Source organism: Rhinolophus sinicus, chromosome 1 (assembly GCF_057876585.1).
Source record: "Rhinolophus sinicus isolate RSI-liver-muscle chromosome 1, RSI-T2T, whole genome shotgun sequence".
Classification (NCBI taxonomy): Eukaryota; Metazoa; Chordata; class Mammalia; order Chiroptera; family Rhinolophidae; genus Rhinolophus; species Rhinolophus sinicus.
In genome coordinates, this window is record NC_142501.1 from 106,501,090 (window position 1) to 106,517,118 (window position 16,029).

At 45.0% G+C, this 16,029-nt stretch overlaps 1 protein-coding gene across 4 annotated transcripts in view; it reads right to left on the reverse strand.

Annotated features, from left to right (window-relative positions):
• ASB13 (ankyrin repeat and SOCS box containing 13) overlaps positions 1-16,029 on the reverse strand; it is a 31,819-nt gene that overhangs the window by 2,933 nt on the left and 12,857 nt on the right. For 2 of the 4 annotated variants that reach the window (XM_074325040.2, XM_074325039.2), the window contains 5 exons: positions 15,555-15,664; positions 12,992-13,179; positions 11,589-11,739; positions 9,140-9,274; positions 295-486 (listed from right to left, as the gene is read on the reverse strand). In XM_074325040.2, the coding sequence (XP_074181141.2) occupies positions 295-486; positions 9,140-9,274; positions 11,589-11,739; positions 12,992-13,078 (565 nt within the window). In that variant the 5' untranslated portion in view covers positions 13,079-13,179; positions 15,555-15,664. The remainder of the gene's footprint in view (positions 1-294; positions 487-9,139; positions 9,275-11,588; positions 11,740-12,991; positions 13,180-15,554; positions 15,665-16,029) is intronic. The other 2 variants (XM_019738269.3, XM_074325038.2) reach the window with 1 other exon arrangement.

A 16,029-nucleotide genomic window follows, 5' to 3' on the forward strand; every position in this document is an offset into this window, starting at 1 on the left:
AATAGTTCATTTTTAAACTGATAGGTGTTTGAAAGCCTCTTGGGATTCTAATTCTATGGAAATGCATTTAAAAAATTGTACCCCAAGAAGAAATCTGGTCCTTAGCCAGGTTGTTTGTACTTTGTTTCCTGAAGGCTGCCGCTATGATTTCAGCCTCACGTGAACTGAGTCTGACATTGTTTCCAAACTCATAAATGATCAGATACATTGTCAGATCGGGGCTTCTTGCGTCACTGTCTCCCGTGCTGTTTTAAACTGTGTTGCATCATTCAAACCACAAGAGCCTGGCCTCACTTTCGTAGTGCTCGAAGCACTTGGCAGGGGCACTGCTACTCCACGTGTAGTCGGACGGTTTCTTCCCCCGGTTGTCTCGCGCGTAGATGTTGCCTCCAAACTCAATGAGCATCTCGATGAGGTCCACATTCTTCACTTTGGCCGCGTGATGAAGGGCTGTCTCGTGAAGCTTGGCTGCATTCACATTGGCCCCTGCACGTCCAGAGCGGAAACAAAAATTACCAAGGAGAGAACTCGGACTGGAGAGAAACATCGGCTTGTACCTTTCTGCCCAGCACAGCATACAAAAGCAATCTCCACCCAGGAAACAAAACTCAAGACAGACTCTGCTACAACCTTTTCAAAAATCCTTTTTAAAAATCCAAAAGCAATAATTACTTTCTTTTTCTTATAGCAAGAGAGATAAGAACAGGTAGAAATATAAAGAAATGTAAGTAGAGATAGAAAAACAAAAATAAAACAAAAACTTCCCTGTGAGGTAAGAGGCAGCCCTAATGCCTTACGCAGTCTGTGCCTGGTCCTGAGACTGGAAGCTCAGACTGAGGTACTCAGGCTCTGCAGCCTGTCCATGTACACGCACACACATGCATGCACACGCATGCACATGTACACACACACAAACATGACCGTGCACATGTACAGGACAAGCTCTAAAAATGTGTGTTGCATGAATGAATGAATATTCCTTAAATATAAACATTTTTCCAAAAGGGCAGCTGGAAAGGAAAACAGGTAGGGGATTGTTCTCCAAACACCCTGAACTTCAGGTAAGAGATGAGGTCTCGTCGCCCAGCCATCCACCTCTTTCCCATGATAATAGTCAATGTTCAGAAAGATGTGCACAAGTAGATAAAATACAGCTCTGTTAGATGCATTAAAAATATATACAGGTTCATGAAAACATGATTTCTGCACAATGTCATCCTTCAGGCACGGCCATCGCGGTTCTATACAATGAGATTTCTTGGAGCTTTGGAATTTTTTTTTTAAGAAAATACTACCTTGAAATCTGCTCCTATGTAGATAAGAAGGTGATAAAGGGGATAGAAGGAAAGATTTTTTTATTTCTGTTTTCTACATTCACTGGTTTGAACCTTTTAAAGCCTGAAACCCTACTTTTCTTTTTTTCAATTATGGTTGACATATAATATTATATTAGTTTCTGGTGTGTAAATAGTGGTTAGACATTTATATACCTTATGAAGTGATCACCCTGATAAGTCTAGTACCCATCTGGCACCGTACATAGTTATTACAATATTATTGACTATATTCCCTATATATTCCCTATGCTGTACTTTACATCCCCATGACTATTTTTATAACTGGCAATCTATATTTCTTAATCCCTTCCCCTTTTACACCCATCTTCCCAACCCTCCTCCCATCTGACCACCCTCAAAATGTTCTCTGTTATCTATGAGTCTGTTTTGTTTGCTCATTTGTTTTTTAGATTCCACATACACGTGAGCTCACATGGTATTTGTCTTTCTCTGTCTGACTTATTTCACTTAGCACAATACCCTCTAGGTCCATCCATGTTGTCCCAAATGGCAAGATTCCATTCTTTTTTATGGCTGAGTAATATCCCATTGTATAAATGTACCACTTTATTTTTTATTAGTTTCAGGTGCACAAGACAAAGTAATACTTAGACGTTTATCTTTTATATCCCTCACACTGTGTGAACCCCCCTCCCCCCATCCACTATCCCTCTGACATCGCACAGAGCCATTACATTTCCACTGTCTCTATTCCTAATGCTGTACTCTGCTTCTTGTAAGTATATACATATACATATACATACACACACACACACACACACACACACACACACACACACACACACATAAGCTTGTAGTTGACATTCATTATTGCTCAGCTTCAGCTTCAGGTGTACAGTGCAGAGATCAGGCATCTACATCATCCCTGAGGTGGTCTCCCTAATGAGACAGGTGTCCATCGGATACCCTACAAAATCTTTATAACATTATTGATTCCCCAAATTAATTTTCAAAACCCCGTGGCCATCTTAAATGTACCACTTTTTATTTATCCATATGTCTAGCCATGGACACTTAGGTTACGCCCATATCTTGCCTATTGTAAATAATACTGCAGTGAATATAGGGGTGCATATGTCTTTTCGAATTAGTGTCTTCAATATCTTCAGATAAATACCCAGAGGGATTGCTAGGTCACATGGTAGTTCTATTTTAATTTTTTGAGGAACCTCCATATTGTTTTCCATAGTGGTTGCACCAATTTACAATCTCACCAACAATGCATGAGGATTCCCTTGGAGAGAAATATTTTAAAGAAGTCAAGAAAGAAGAAAAAAAAAGTCAAGCAAAAGCCCAGGAGCAGTGAAGTTATCCCCAAATAATAGATTCAAATCACAATTATAAAATGTCATTAAAGTGGGGTTTTAAAAAATCAGGTCACTAGCATGTGACCATGTAATGGTAAATTTAGAGGGTCAGAATAGGAGGAAATGAGAGAGCGTAAGGTTTTTTGATCTTCTAGTTCCACTGTTCAAAAAATCCTGTTTTTTGATTTCTGACTTAAAATAGTTTCAACTCCCTAGGGAAACATAAAAACTATATTCATGACTGTGGTCACTGCATGATTCTAAGAATACAGCAAGCATTCCATCATGATAAGACAAGTGAAGATATGTTCTCTCCACTTCCCACAGAAGTCAGAAGTCCGGTCAGGAAACAATATCTCAATTCAGAAGAAGGCTAAATTCCCTAATTGTTTAATTTGGCAGATGTGTATTACAAAAATAATATTTAAAAGCAACACATTAAGTAAAAGAAACATTTTGCCTACAGTCTAACCATTCTGCTACATCAGGGGTTTTCTTCCAATGCTTGCCTATATGAATAAAAAATTATATAGTGTTGCAATCATAATGCAAATATGAATTTGAATGCTAAATGCAAACTTGTAATGAAAAATAAGTTGTAAAGTCTACAGAATCTAAAGTCCAAGTAGCTTTCTCTCCAGTCATTAATTCTTGCAATATTCTTGCCAATAGGGAACAAAAGAGATTATCTCTATTTTAGCAACAGAGAAGCGGGTACAGGGGAAGTAACACACCTCCCTTCCATCCCTTTCAACATGGTCCCAGTATACAAGGCCTCGATAGGGTGACTACCCTTTCTAAGAGGTACAAAACAGTATCTTTTAAAAATGTGTTCTTGGCATCATTTGATTGGATGTAAAGAAAGGCGTGGTGACTAAGAGGGAAGCTGGCACGCGCTGCAGCAGATGGGAACAACAGACCAGAGGAACATGGCAACATGGGTGGGTCCTGAAAACACAGGGCTGAGTGGGAAAACAGGAAAGCAAGTCAGATCTATAACATAATACCATTTATGTCCATTAAAAAGACATGCCTCCACAACTGACAATGCGTATCTTACAAAAACAGATACACATTAGAATGGTGGGACGGGGGGGGGGGGGGGGGGAGGGCGGGGGGGGGGCCAGAGGAAAGAAGAGGGGGCGGGAGAAGCAGGGGTAAAGTGGCTTTGTGTGGACTAAGGATGATAGTGTGCCTTGAACCGAAGGGGGAGAGAGAATGAGAGAGCATGAGCATCAGCGAAACAGTTAATGCCATCAGGGCATTAAAAATTCTCAACTTCATGCTTCGGAGACAAGGAGTCAAAGTCTGCTCATTATCAAAATCCTGATTTCAAAACACAGTGGGATTGCAGTGGACTCAGCATGACCCTTAGCTGGCAAAAACAAGGAGGGGCTGTCACGAGCTTAGCACGCCAAGACCCCTGTGCAATTCCTGGGCAGAGCTCAGTACTGTGCTCGCTGATACAACAACTGAGAAATGTGTGATGAGTACTGTGCTGGGAAGGTGGATGCAAACACTGTGCAATCAGCTCCTCCGAGCGCTTCCAGCAGAGGTAAACATTTATTGTTGGTGATGAGATTAAAAATTACCCCACCACAATAAATGGACTTTCCCCTTCCCCAGCCCTCCTCCTCCTCCTCCGCAAAAACCACGTGTGCCTCAGCCACTTGGCCTCACTGCCTACAAAAGATGGACAGCCTTCGTATCCACCCCTGAGGGCACCCACAGCCTGGCTCCTCTGAAATCACGTGCAAACGCACCAGCATGCATGTTTTTCTAGAGATGAGGTCTGTTGCTTTCATTAGATTGAGAATCATTGCTTTAAAAAGAATCCATGTGCTGTCCTTTTCTCTCTACTTTTCCTATGGTTGTTTTGTGTTTTTTGTTTAAAAAGTGTTCTGAAATGAAACGAATTACAACAAAAATATTGTTTTCTTAAAAAAGAAAAAGACTCCATGTAATCTAGGAAGGGATGTGAAGCAGACCGAGATTAGAATAGCAATCAAGGATTGAGGCTAGAGCTGACAGCGCAGTGGCACTCCACATCACATGGTAACACCGACACATAGGGAGCTTTCCCCAGGAGAATTCTGTCCATCCCTCTTTCAATTTGTCAGGAGTATGGAAATTCCCTTTGAAATCTACCTACCAGGTCCCCTGTTTCAGGCTGTCATGGACATTATGGTCTCCCTCCCACTCCTCTCCAACCCACGGCACTGAACTGCCACCCTACAGTATGGCATGTGGTCTAGGATGGGGGTGGGCAGGATGAACTATGTCCAGCTTCCAGTGTGGGCCCCGGTTGGGTTTATCCCTGCTCCTACCCAGGCCGGAGCCAATCAGAATTTGGCAGAGTCTAGTAGCCAAAGCAACTGGATCAGGTTTGGACATGTGACCCAATTAAGGCAGATGGGACATAATGGGAGGTGTGAGGGAGACATCTGGGAAGAGAGTTTTTCACTCTTCCGAGAAAGCTATCAGAAACCTCAAGAAATAAAGCATTTGGATTTCAGCCCAACTCTGCTGCAGCCATTTTATCCCATTGGGTAAATGGCAGATGGTCAGGTGAACACTGAGGAAAGCAGAAATGCAAAATTCAAAGAACGTAAGTTCTTGGTGACACTGTTGAACCCCTGGGTCAAACTGACCCAGAAATTTGCTCTAGTCTGATCTTTTCAGTTTTCTGAACCAAGAAATCAGTCCCCTCACCCAGGTGGAGTTGGTCTCCTATTACTTACAAAGGGAAAATCACATCTATAAAGTCCTAACTAATTCAGAGAGGATGTGGGGGTTAAAACCACTAATTTGATCCTTCCCCCATAGCCACAACAAAAAGAATGAAAAACATGGAATGAAGGTGTGCTGAGCACGTATATATACTACCAGGCCCTCTGCAGAGAGTTGATGCACTGTAAAATCTTTATTTGAAAAGCTCAACAATAATGATTGACAGAAATGGGAGCCAACCATCTGATGAGTGACTTGACTAGAAGACTTATGACTGTTTCTAATCTAGATATTTTAAAATTGTATAAAAAATAAAAACTGTCCCCATGACCTACCTTACACAAAATGAATCTTTTTCACTGAAAAGACTTAAAAGTGACACCTTAAAGTGAATAACACTAATAGAAAACTACATACAACTTAAGCTCAAATGACCATCACATGAAGAGAATTCACAAACTTTCTATTTCTGAACAGTTTTGTTTTTATCCTAAGCTGTACCCAGAATGAATGAGCTAAAATTTTCTCTCAACAAAAATATTGAAGTTGGGTTCACAGTAAAAGCTCCTTGCCAATACCCACTTTGCATTGTAAAATCCCTGTGGTAGACAAGTCCTGAATCTAACCTTCACTAGGCTGGGTTGTTCTTTATTTTGTTTGCTTTTTTCACCTTGGGAGCCTCTCTAGCCTGAGAATTTTTAATTAAAAAAATTTTTTTTTCACTTACAGTTGACATACAATATTATTAGCTTCAGGTGTACAACATAGTGATTAGACATTTACATAACTTATGAATTGGTCATTCTGATCAGTCTAGGACCCATTTGACACCATACATTCTTATGACAATATTATTGGCTATAGTCCCTGTGCTGTACTTTATATCCTTGTGACTGTTTTTATATCTGACAATTTGTACTTCTTAATCGCTTCATCTTTTTCACGCATCCCCTCAAACCCCCTCCCACCTAGCAACCATTCATTTGTTCTCTGTACTTATGAGTTTGTTTCTGTTTTGTTTGTTCATTTATTTTGTTTTTCTTAAGATTCCACATATAAGTGAAATCATATGGTGTTGTCTTTCTCTGAGGTGTCTTGGTGTGGGCCTCTTTGGGTTTATCTTATTTGGGATTGTCTGCACTTCCTGGGCTTGTATGTCTATCTCCTTCAACAGGTTAGGGAAGTTTTAGCCATTGTTTGTTTAAATAGGTTTTCAGTCGTTCTCTCTCTTTCTTCCCCTTCTGGTACCCCTATCATGTGAATGTTAGTATGGCTGAAGTTGTGCCAGAAGTCCCTTAAACTAGCCCCATTTTTTTTAATTTTTTTGCAGTTCCAATAAGGTGTTTTCCTCTACCTTGTCTCCCAGATCATTGATTGGATTCTCTGTTTCATCTAATTTACTGTTGATTCCCTTTAATGTATTCTTCAGTTCAGTTAGTATATTCTTCATTTCTGACTGGTTCTTTTTTATGGTTTCTATCTCTTTTTTGAAGTTCTCACTGAATTCATCTATTCTTGCCCTAAGTTCATTGAGTAGCCTTATAACCAGTGTTTTGAACTCAACATCTGGTAGATTGCTTGCCTCCATTTTGTTTAGTTCTTCTTCTGGAGTTTTGTCCTGTTCTTTCATTTGGGACATGTTTCTTTGTCTCCTCATTTTGGCTGCCTCCCTGAGTTTGTTTCTACATATTAAGTAGGTCTGCTATGTCTCCCAGGCTTGGCAGAGTGGCCTTATGTAGCAAGTGTCCTGTGAGGCCCAGTGGCACAGTCCCCCTGATCACCAGAGCCAGCTGCTCCAGGATTGTGCCTATGTGGGTTGTGTGTGCCCTCCTGTTGTAATTGAGCCTTGGTTGCTGTTGGCATGTCAGTGTATGGATTTGACCCTCAGACTGACTGGTTGTGAGGACTGGTGGTGACTACAACAGACAAGCTTATGTAGGGCTGACCTACCTATGGAGTGGGAGTCTCTTCAGCGAGGCTATAGTGCCAGCTGAGTCCACCCTTCAAGTATGTCGTTTGTGGAGCTGGTTGGGTAGTGCCTGGTGTGGTCTGAAGCTGACTACCGGGTGTATTGATTCTAGAGTCTCTTGGAATGGGATCTGGTGCAGGCCAAGGTCAGCCATCATTTGTGCCTGGCTTGGGACCACCTAGTGGGAGCTACAAAGTGACCTGTGGTTGGTTGCCACTTGTGCTGGGCTTCACGGCATTTGGGAGAGGCTATCCTGTGAATTGAGGCTGGCGGCCACTTATGCTGGGCTTGGTAGGCACCACAATGTGAGCTGAGGCCAACTGCCTCCTGTGCCAGGTTTGTGGCCATTTAGTTGAAGCTATGTTCCAGGCCAACTCTAGCTGCAGCTTATGGCAGGATTAGGGCCACCTGATGGGAGTTACAATGCAAGTTGAGACCGGTAGCCACTTATGCCAGGTTTGGGTTCACTGAGTAAGAGGTACAGGGCATGCCAAGGTAAGACACTGCTTGTTTGGGGTTTGTGGACCTTTCAGAGATTTTCAGAAAGTCCACAGCACAAGCTCACTAGCTGAGGCAGGCCATTTGGGTGGAAAAGACCCTGGAAGTGGCTTGGGTTGGGCACATGAGTCGAGCGGGACAGGGTCTTAGGGATTCACCAAGGCAGGGTGAGAGGTGATAGCCAGGTTAATGGAGAACTCAGATTTGGTGCCTGCTGGTTGGGTGGGAGGGGGCTCAACAAAGGCACAATGGCACCTGCCAGCACTTCTGTCCTCGGAGAGAGCTGCCCTGACCCCTTCCCCTCTATCGTTCACCCTAAAGCCAGTCAGTTCAGTTCCTGTTATGTCCCTGGCACTCTTCAAGCTGCCACCCTGGCACTGGAGCCCAGGGCGAGTGAGTCTGTGAGCAAGTGAGTCTGTGTGCAGGCCCCTCAAGAGGAGCACCTCGGTCACCTGCAGCTCTCCATCTCACCCGGACGGAGTCCCTGCTGGTTTTCACAGCCAGAGTTATGGGGTCTCCTCTTCCCAGCACTGGAGGCCTGGGCTGGGGAGCCTGATGTGGGGCTAGGACCCCTCACTCCTCAGGGGGGACCTCCACAGCTGAGATATGCCTCCTGATTCTTAATCGACACACCGTCAGTGTGCGACCCACCCATTCAGCATCTCCACCCCTCTTACTAGTCTCAACGTGGCTTCCTTTTTATCTCCCTAGTTATAGGAGTTCTGTTCAGCTAGTCTTCAGGTGGTTCTCAGTGATGGCCGTTCTGTAATTCAGTTGTGACTTTGATGTGGTCATGGAAGGAAGTGAACACAGCATTTACCTACTCCGTCATCTTGACCGGAAGTATCCTGAGCATTTTTAGAACACTCGACAACAACTAGGATTCCAAATGCCGCCAACCCCATTTTCCACTGGATCCCCATCTCTTTCTGAGTTCGACAGCAACCTTATTAGGCAGGTATTGGATGGTCCCCTGTGGCCACTAAAAATGATTGGCATTTGTGGAGCACTACTATGTACTGGGTCCTGTGGAAACAAATCCTCCCAACAAACCTGCAAAGTAGGTTTTATTTTTCCAGTTTTATAGATATAGAAACTGAGGCCCTATTCTCAGCTGGCAAGCAGAAGAGCCAGCTTCAAACCTGGGCTGGCTGACTCTACCACCTAGCTCTCTGCTGGCATATGGTGCCGGTAAACACGACACACCTGCATGGAACAGTGCACATGTAAACATTGATGCCCCTACACTGAACAGAGCAGGTATAAACGCAACACACCTGCATTGAGCAGCACTTTGACACAATCCAGATGCTCCCGGGCGCAGGCAACGTGCAGCGGGGTCCCAAAATGGCAATCATGTGCTTCCAGGTTGGCCCCAACGTCAATAAGAAGCCTCACACATTCAGAACTTCCTTAAAAGAAATGGAAAAGAATGAAAACTGTCAATGAACATATGCATTTGAAATGACAAGCGTGATAGGACCAGCAGCCGGAACAGGTAAGCCCCAGGCTTGCTTGCAGGACTACATCCCAAGCTGAGAGAGCAGTTCAGGACCCCATGTGGCCCTAGGGAGCAAGAGGATGGCTCTCCTTTCTCCTGAGGGCACAGTGGTTCTTCTCCAAGCCTGCCTGGTAGTGGCAGAAAGGGAGCGCACAGCCAGCCTATTGCTGGGAAAACAGCAAGTTGGGGAATACCACTTCTGAACAGGAAGAGAAGACTCTTCTCACTGCTCCGCTGTGAGAGAAGGTGCTCTGCCGCCTCAGGGCTGCCTCCTAAACTGCCCTGGGAGCATCGAGACTGGAGGGGATGACATAAACCTGCTGGCACCCCCAGTCCAAACCTCCTGGGAAAACTACCTAAACTCTCTTACCACGCGGTTCCCAGACCAGATCTGCCTTTGCTGCCTCTTCCTCCTCTCTGGGTATCTTTGATGCAGATTAGGGTCAAGGTTTACCCTGTACAGGACTCCATCCTCTCTCATCACTTGATCACACTTCCTTTTGACACTACCGAGTTTCCACCTCTATCTCTGAAACCCAGCCCCTGGTCTACAGCCGTCTGCTGGCCATTCTCATTTGGATGACTTGACCCTACCAAGTCTTCTCCCTCCCCTTCCTGAGGTCGCCTCCTCCTGGCCAATCTGTCTCAGCCATTGGCTGTACTTCCCACTCAACCTGAGTCAGTTTTGACCCCATGCTCTCCTCTCCCTCATATCAAAGCCCATTAATTCTTCTCTCAAAGTTTTCTGAATGAATCCCTCCCACTTAGGCTCTAAGAGCTTTGCACTTGAACCATTATGATGCCCCAACTCACCTCTCTACTTCCAGGATGTCACCCCCCCACCACCACCACCACTATTTCAGTCTATTGAAGGATAGCAGAACATGCTGCCCCAAAATATGCCTCTTTGGTATATGGTTTATTTTGAGCTGAAGACAATTGAGAAGAAACAGAAGAAACGCTCTCTGCCCTACCCCCAGATGGCCTAAAAGTAGGACATATATTCATAAAGGTGTCCCCTTCCCCTCTCTACCAGGAAGGACAGAAGTTAATCACCAGAGACCACTCTAAGTGGAGTTGCTAAAATCATCCCCGTCTACCATTAGTTCCCCCGGTATTTGCCTCCCCACTACTTGCCATCTTAGAAACTCAAAGTCGTTTGTTTGTTTGTTTGTTTGTTTGTTTTGTTTGTTTGTTTCATTTTGTTTTGGTCTTATCGTTCCTCTAAAAATGTATTGTATGTGAGATGCACCGCTCACATTAACAAACTTCTGTTTTCTCTTGTTAATCGCTCCCTTGTCAGCCTAATTGGTGGGGCCCAGCCAGTGAACCTAAGACAGGTGAAAGAAAAATGTTTTCCTCCCCTACTCTATACATGGATGACCACTAAACTAATCTTTCAAAAATGTTGTTTTTCTTGTCATTCAATATGTGCTCAGAAATCGTCGAGAGCTGCCTGTAGCAATCACCAGTGCCTGTGGGTGACGAAAGATGACCTAACTGGGAAGTGGGGTGTGAGGCCACAGAGAACAGTGGCCCTGCATGAAGGCATGGAAGAGGGTACACCACACACCCCACTGAAGCACAACAAAGACAAACACCATGCTGGTCAATCAAAATGTAGGGCACAAGTTTGCAACCTTTGCTCAGAAGAGTAGAACCCAAAATCCTTAGTCTGTCATTAAAAAATTTTCCACCAGCTGGTCTCGCCCTAAATTTCCATTCTTATCTGTTGTTGCTCATCTGTTGGGAGCTTCTGATCCAGTAAGATTAGACATCATTTTCCCTAGACATGGCCTTCCTCTTATGCTCCCACATCTAAGGTCCATCCACTCTTGGAGGGCAGTTGAAATCCCACCTGCTCCCTGAGCCTACAGGACCAGCTTCCCCTCCTGCTGAGAGCACGTCCTCAGGGATGTGACTGGGTCTCGTCTCCCAACAAGATCAGGGGTACAAGGCAAAATGGCAGCAAAGACCAAGAAAGACACTGCAGAGTGGACCAATCTCCAGTGTGAATGCCTGAAAGGCACTGAGCATCTACTAAGAAATAGAATCCTATCATGGAAACAACAGCCCCCTAGTCCTGGGTGAGGACTGTATCTCTAAGAGGACAGCTGAGGATATCCGTGCCAAGTGACCAGGAGCCAGATACAGAGAGGGAACTCTCTTAGGCCAGCCAAAGGCTTCTAATTCCCGTCCATACGGCTCCCTTCCACCCAACTCACCACTCATGCAGGCTTCGTGCAGTGGAGAGGCCGTATACAGGGGTGGGTTGACCTTGGCCCCATAGGAGAGCAAGAGCTTCACACACTCGATGCTGCCTGAGGCACAGGCATCGCAGAGTGGGGTGCTGCCGTCAATGTTCCGGGCGTCCACCTCATGGGGAGGAAGAAACAGGTGTCACAAGGTGGGGTAGAAAACTCGCTTTCTCATCTCGATGCACATTCATCTTGGCAAAGACATTTCTTGGCTCTCTTTGAGAAGTTCTTAGGTTTTCTAGTATGTGTTAAAGGTGCTGTGCCAGGTAGGGGAGTTCTCAGATGAAAAGAAACCTGGGTTGGGATGGCCTACTAGCCTCCTAAGTACAGGTGTTGTCCTGTCTGGGGCTCTCTTCTTTCTAGGGCGTATCAACTCAGCCTCACTCTCGCCACCACCCCACACCTAATATGCACAAAGTAGGCAAGGAGAGCTCCAGGTTCAGGCTGCGGAAGGCGGGGCGTAAAAATGGGCTTTAACTCCAGCCTCAGCCAGGAGTGCCTGAAACTGCTCAGTGTGCCTCCTTCTAGTTGGAGAATCACATGGCAGGAAAAAGGCAACTCCCCAACTGGCAGGTTCTGCTTTGAATTTGTCCAAATTCAGCTGCTATTTGGGTACATGCTGAAGCTTGTTCCCTTACCTCCTGAACCGCCTTCATGGTCAAACATTGGGGAAAAGTAAGCAGTACACCATGAACCCTGACCCTGGAGCCTACATTCTCCAATGCAATCCATCCCGGCAGCGTCCAGGCCAGCCCCTGTCAGCTCACCCAGCTCACTGTCAAATATCCAGCAATCCCGCCAGCCGGCATGCATTGGGTATGGCATGAGTCCTTACACCAGGGAAAGCAGCAAATCAGAATCTTGTTTATGTTCCTTTTAACCTTTTTTTCCAGGGAGCAGTGTGCCAGCATCCCACTTAGTCATCCTGCTCTCTGAGCCCAAATAGCAGCGCTTCAGCCAACGCCCCACCAGCCCTCCAGAGAGCCTGTGTCTGTGATGTACTCGGCCTCTTAGGACCCTGCCCAGTGCAGGGGAGGGCACTCCTTCCACCATTTTGCTAAAACTGCCTTCCGTTTTACTGCCAGTGACTCCCCTACCAGCCAAGTCCACAGCCACACTGACTGGTCCTACTGTGTGGTTGACAGAAAGGGCCCCTCCCCACCCTTGGTTCCCACCATGCCTCATTCTGGCTTCCGCTTTCCTTTCCTTCTCCTTTCCTGCAGGGGTTTCTTTGCTTTCCAAGTATTTGCAAATCACAGAACGCTAACTGAAAAACCCTTCTTTTCTTCCCTCTACATGCCACTTGACCTTGTCCCATCGATGCCCGCAGCCACAGCCAATCTCGTGGGGTGTCCTGAAGGGCCACTCACCTGGGCCCCGGCGGCCAGCAGCAGCTGCACGCACTGTGCCTGGCCTTGCAGACTGGCTGCGTGCAGGGGTGTGATGGAGTCCACCATGACCTGGTTGACACAGGCGCCATTCTCGATCAGCTGCTGCAGCTGCAGGGCCTCGCCACGCTGGGCAGCCTCGTGCACGGGCGTGCGTTCCACCCAGAAGCCTGGAAAGGCAATGGACCTAGTGATGAGACCATGCCACTCCTACAAAGGTCAGATGAATACACTTACAACTCCAGAGACCCCTTATGAAACTCAGACACCACGCATGATCATGTAGTTGGTCTAAACACTCCACTCAAAGTCCTGGAGACTGGACTTTGGCGAGTCTTTGGCAGCATATGAGGGGCTTCGTAATGGGGCCTTGCTCATCTCCTTGGCCCCTCTCCCACACCACCCCACAAACCTCTGTGCAGTCACACTGGCAGCTCATCACTGCCCCTGCCATGTCACACCCGCATCTCCTTGCATGTATTCTTCTCTGCCTGAAATGCCCACCTTCACCCCGACCCCAAGCGTCCATCCTGCAATCTCCTGTTTAGACACCTACATATTCCACATGAGCCCAGTTGAAATACCTCCTTCTCTGGGAAACACTTCTCCCACAATACTCGCACATACACACTCATTTACACTGTCCTCCTCCTTGCCTGGGAGTGAGTGCCTTGAAAGTAGGGACCAGGTTTTAATGCCTCAATTTTAGCAGATCCCTCAGGATTTTCTACACACAAAATCATGTCATCTGCACATAAAGATAATTTTGCTTCTTCCTTTTTAATCTGGATGCTTTTTTATTTTTTCTTGCCTTGTTGCCCTAGCTTGAACTTCTAGTACAATGTTGAACAGGAATGGTGACAGCAAACACCCATGTCTTGTTCCTGGTCTTGGAGCTAAAGCTTTGTGTTTCACCATGAAGGACAATGTTAGTGTGGGGTTTTGTAGATACTTTTTATCAGGTCGAGGAAGTTCCTGCCTGTTTCTAATTTGTTGAGTGTCTTTATCATGAGAGAGTGTTGGATTTTGTCAAATACTCTTTCTGCACCTATAACTATGATCATGCCATCTTAATTCTATCAGAATGATGTATTATGTTCATTGTTTTCAGATAATAAATCAACCATACATTCCTGGGATAAATCCCACTAGGTCTTGGTGTATAATCCTTTTTATATGATGCTAGATGTGGTTTGCTAGTATTCTTTGAGGATTTTTGCGTCTATTTTCATCAGTGTCATTTATCTTGTGATTGATGGATTTGTCTAGTTTTAGTATCGAGGTATCACTGACCTCGTAAAATGAGCCGGTCAGTATTCTCTCCTCTTCTAATTTTTGAAAGAGTTTTTGAAAAATTGGGATTAAATCTGTCAATGTTGCATCAAATTCACCTGTGAAGACATCTGGGCGTGGGCTATCCTATATTAAGTTTTTAAATGACTAATTCAATCTCTTTCTTTGTTATAGCTCTATTCAGATTTTCTATTTTTGAGTCAGTTTGGGTAGTTTGTAGGTTGTGCCTTTCTGGGAATCTGTTCACTTCACCCATGTTATCTAACTCATTGGCATACAATTTGTTATGGACTGAATTGTGTCCCCCATCCCCACCTCAAATTTAATATATTGAAACCCTAACCCCTAGTACCTCAGAATGTACTCGTAACTATATTTGGAGATAGGGCCTTCACAGAAGTACTTAAGTTAAAGTGAGGCCATTAGGGAGTGTGGGGGAGATGAAAGGAGTGCTGAAACGCAAAGAAGATTTGATTTCCACAAAATATATAAGCCAAGCTTAAGGAACTTTCTACTTACCATCTCAAGAAGGGTCCCCAGTGTGTTTCCCAGTAATAATTAATAGTCACCCGAGGGCCTGTTTTGCGGGGTAGTGAAAAGTGGCTATGGGTGACTTTAAAGTCAATTGAAAGGGAGAAACACCCCAAGGTCAGAATGAGCAGTGGCACCCCTAAAAAGAGGAGAGCAGGACGAGGCCCTAGGACTTGCAGCAAGAAGAAAGTACAGCTCAGGAATGCTGGGCACTGGGGGTGCCTGCGGCTGAGTGGCAGGCAGCCTGGCATGGCTCCCACATGCAGCAGCTACCTAGAGAGATGTGGCATCTTCCACTGCAGGGTAGAGGGACGAATAAGATATGACAAAAAAGCAGTTCCTGGTCACAGAGGATGTGCAAATAATTCAAAACAGCATGATGACTTTGGTACTAGAGGAATATTTCAAGTTATGAGAACTTAGAAGCAAGACCACCCACGTGTCCAGGGACAGTCAGGAAAGCATCATGGAGGAGGCAAGCTACAGTGTGTTTGTGTTTGTGACAAGCAAGGCTTGTTTGGCTGTGTATTCCCAACGTCAGGCACAGAATATGGCTCAACACAGATGCTCATATCCACCCACTTGTTTAAGAATAAGCAAATGAATGAATTGAGGGAATCGCTAAAAAAAAAATTTATAAAGTCTGGACATCAAATTTTTAAAAGAAAAGCTAATTTTCTTTTTTTATGACCAGTCTATGTGTATAAAGGAAATGACTTACTGGTAACCAGCGGCAGCCATGGAGGGCAGAGAGCAGAAGCAGCAGGTGTGATAACAAAGAAAAGAAACTTGTGCACATCAAAGAGCACGATCAACAGATGGAAAGGCAACCTACAGAACGGGAGAAAATATTTTCAAATCGTGTATCTGAAGGGGTTAATATCCAGAAGATATAAAGAACTCCTGCAGCTCAACAACACAAATAATCCAATTTACAAATGGGCAAAGGACTTAAATAGGTATTTCTCCAAAGAAGACATACAGATGGCCAACAAGCATATGAAAAGATGTTCAGCATCGCTAATCATCAGAGAAATGCAAATCAAAACCACAATGAGCTATCCCACAAGGACGCTACTATAAAAAAAACAGAAAATAAATGTTGGCGAGGATGTGGAAAAATCGGAACCCTTGTGCATTGTTGGTGGGAATGTAAGATGGTGCAGCCACTATGGAAAAGAGTATTCTGGCTCCTC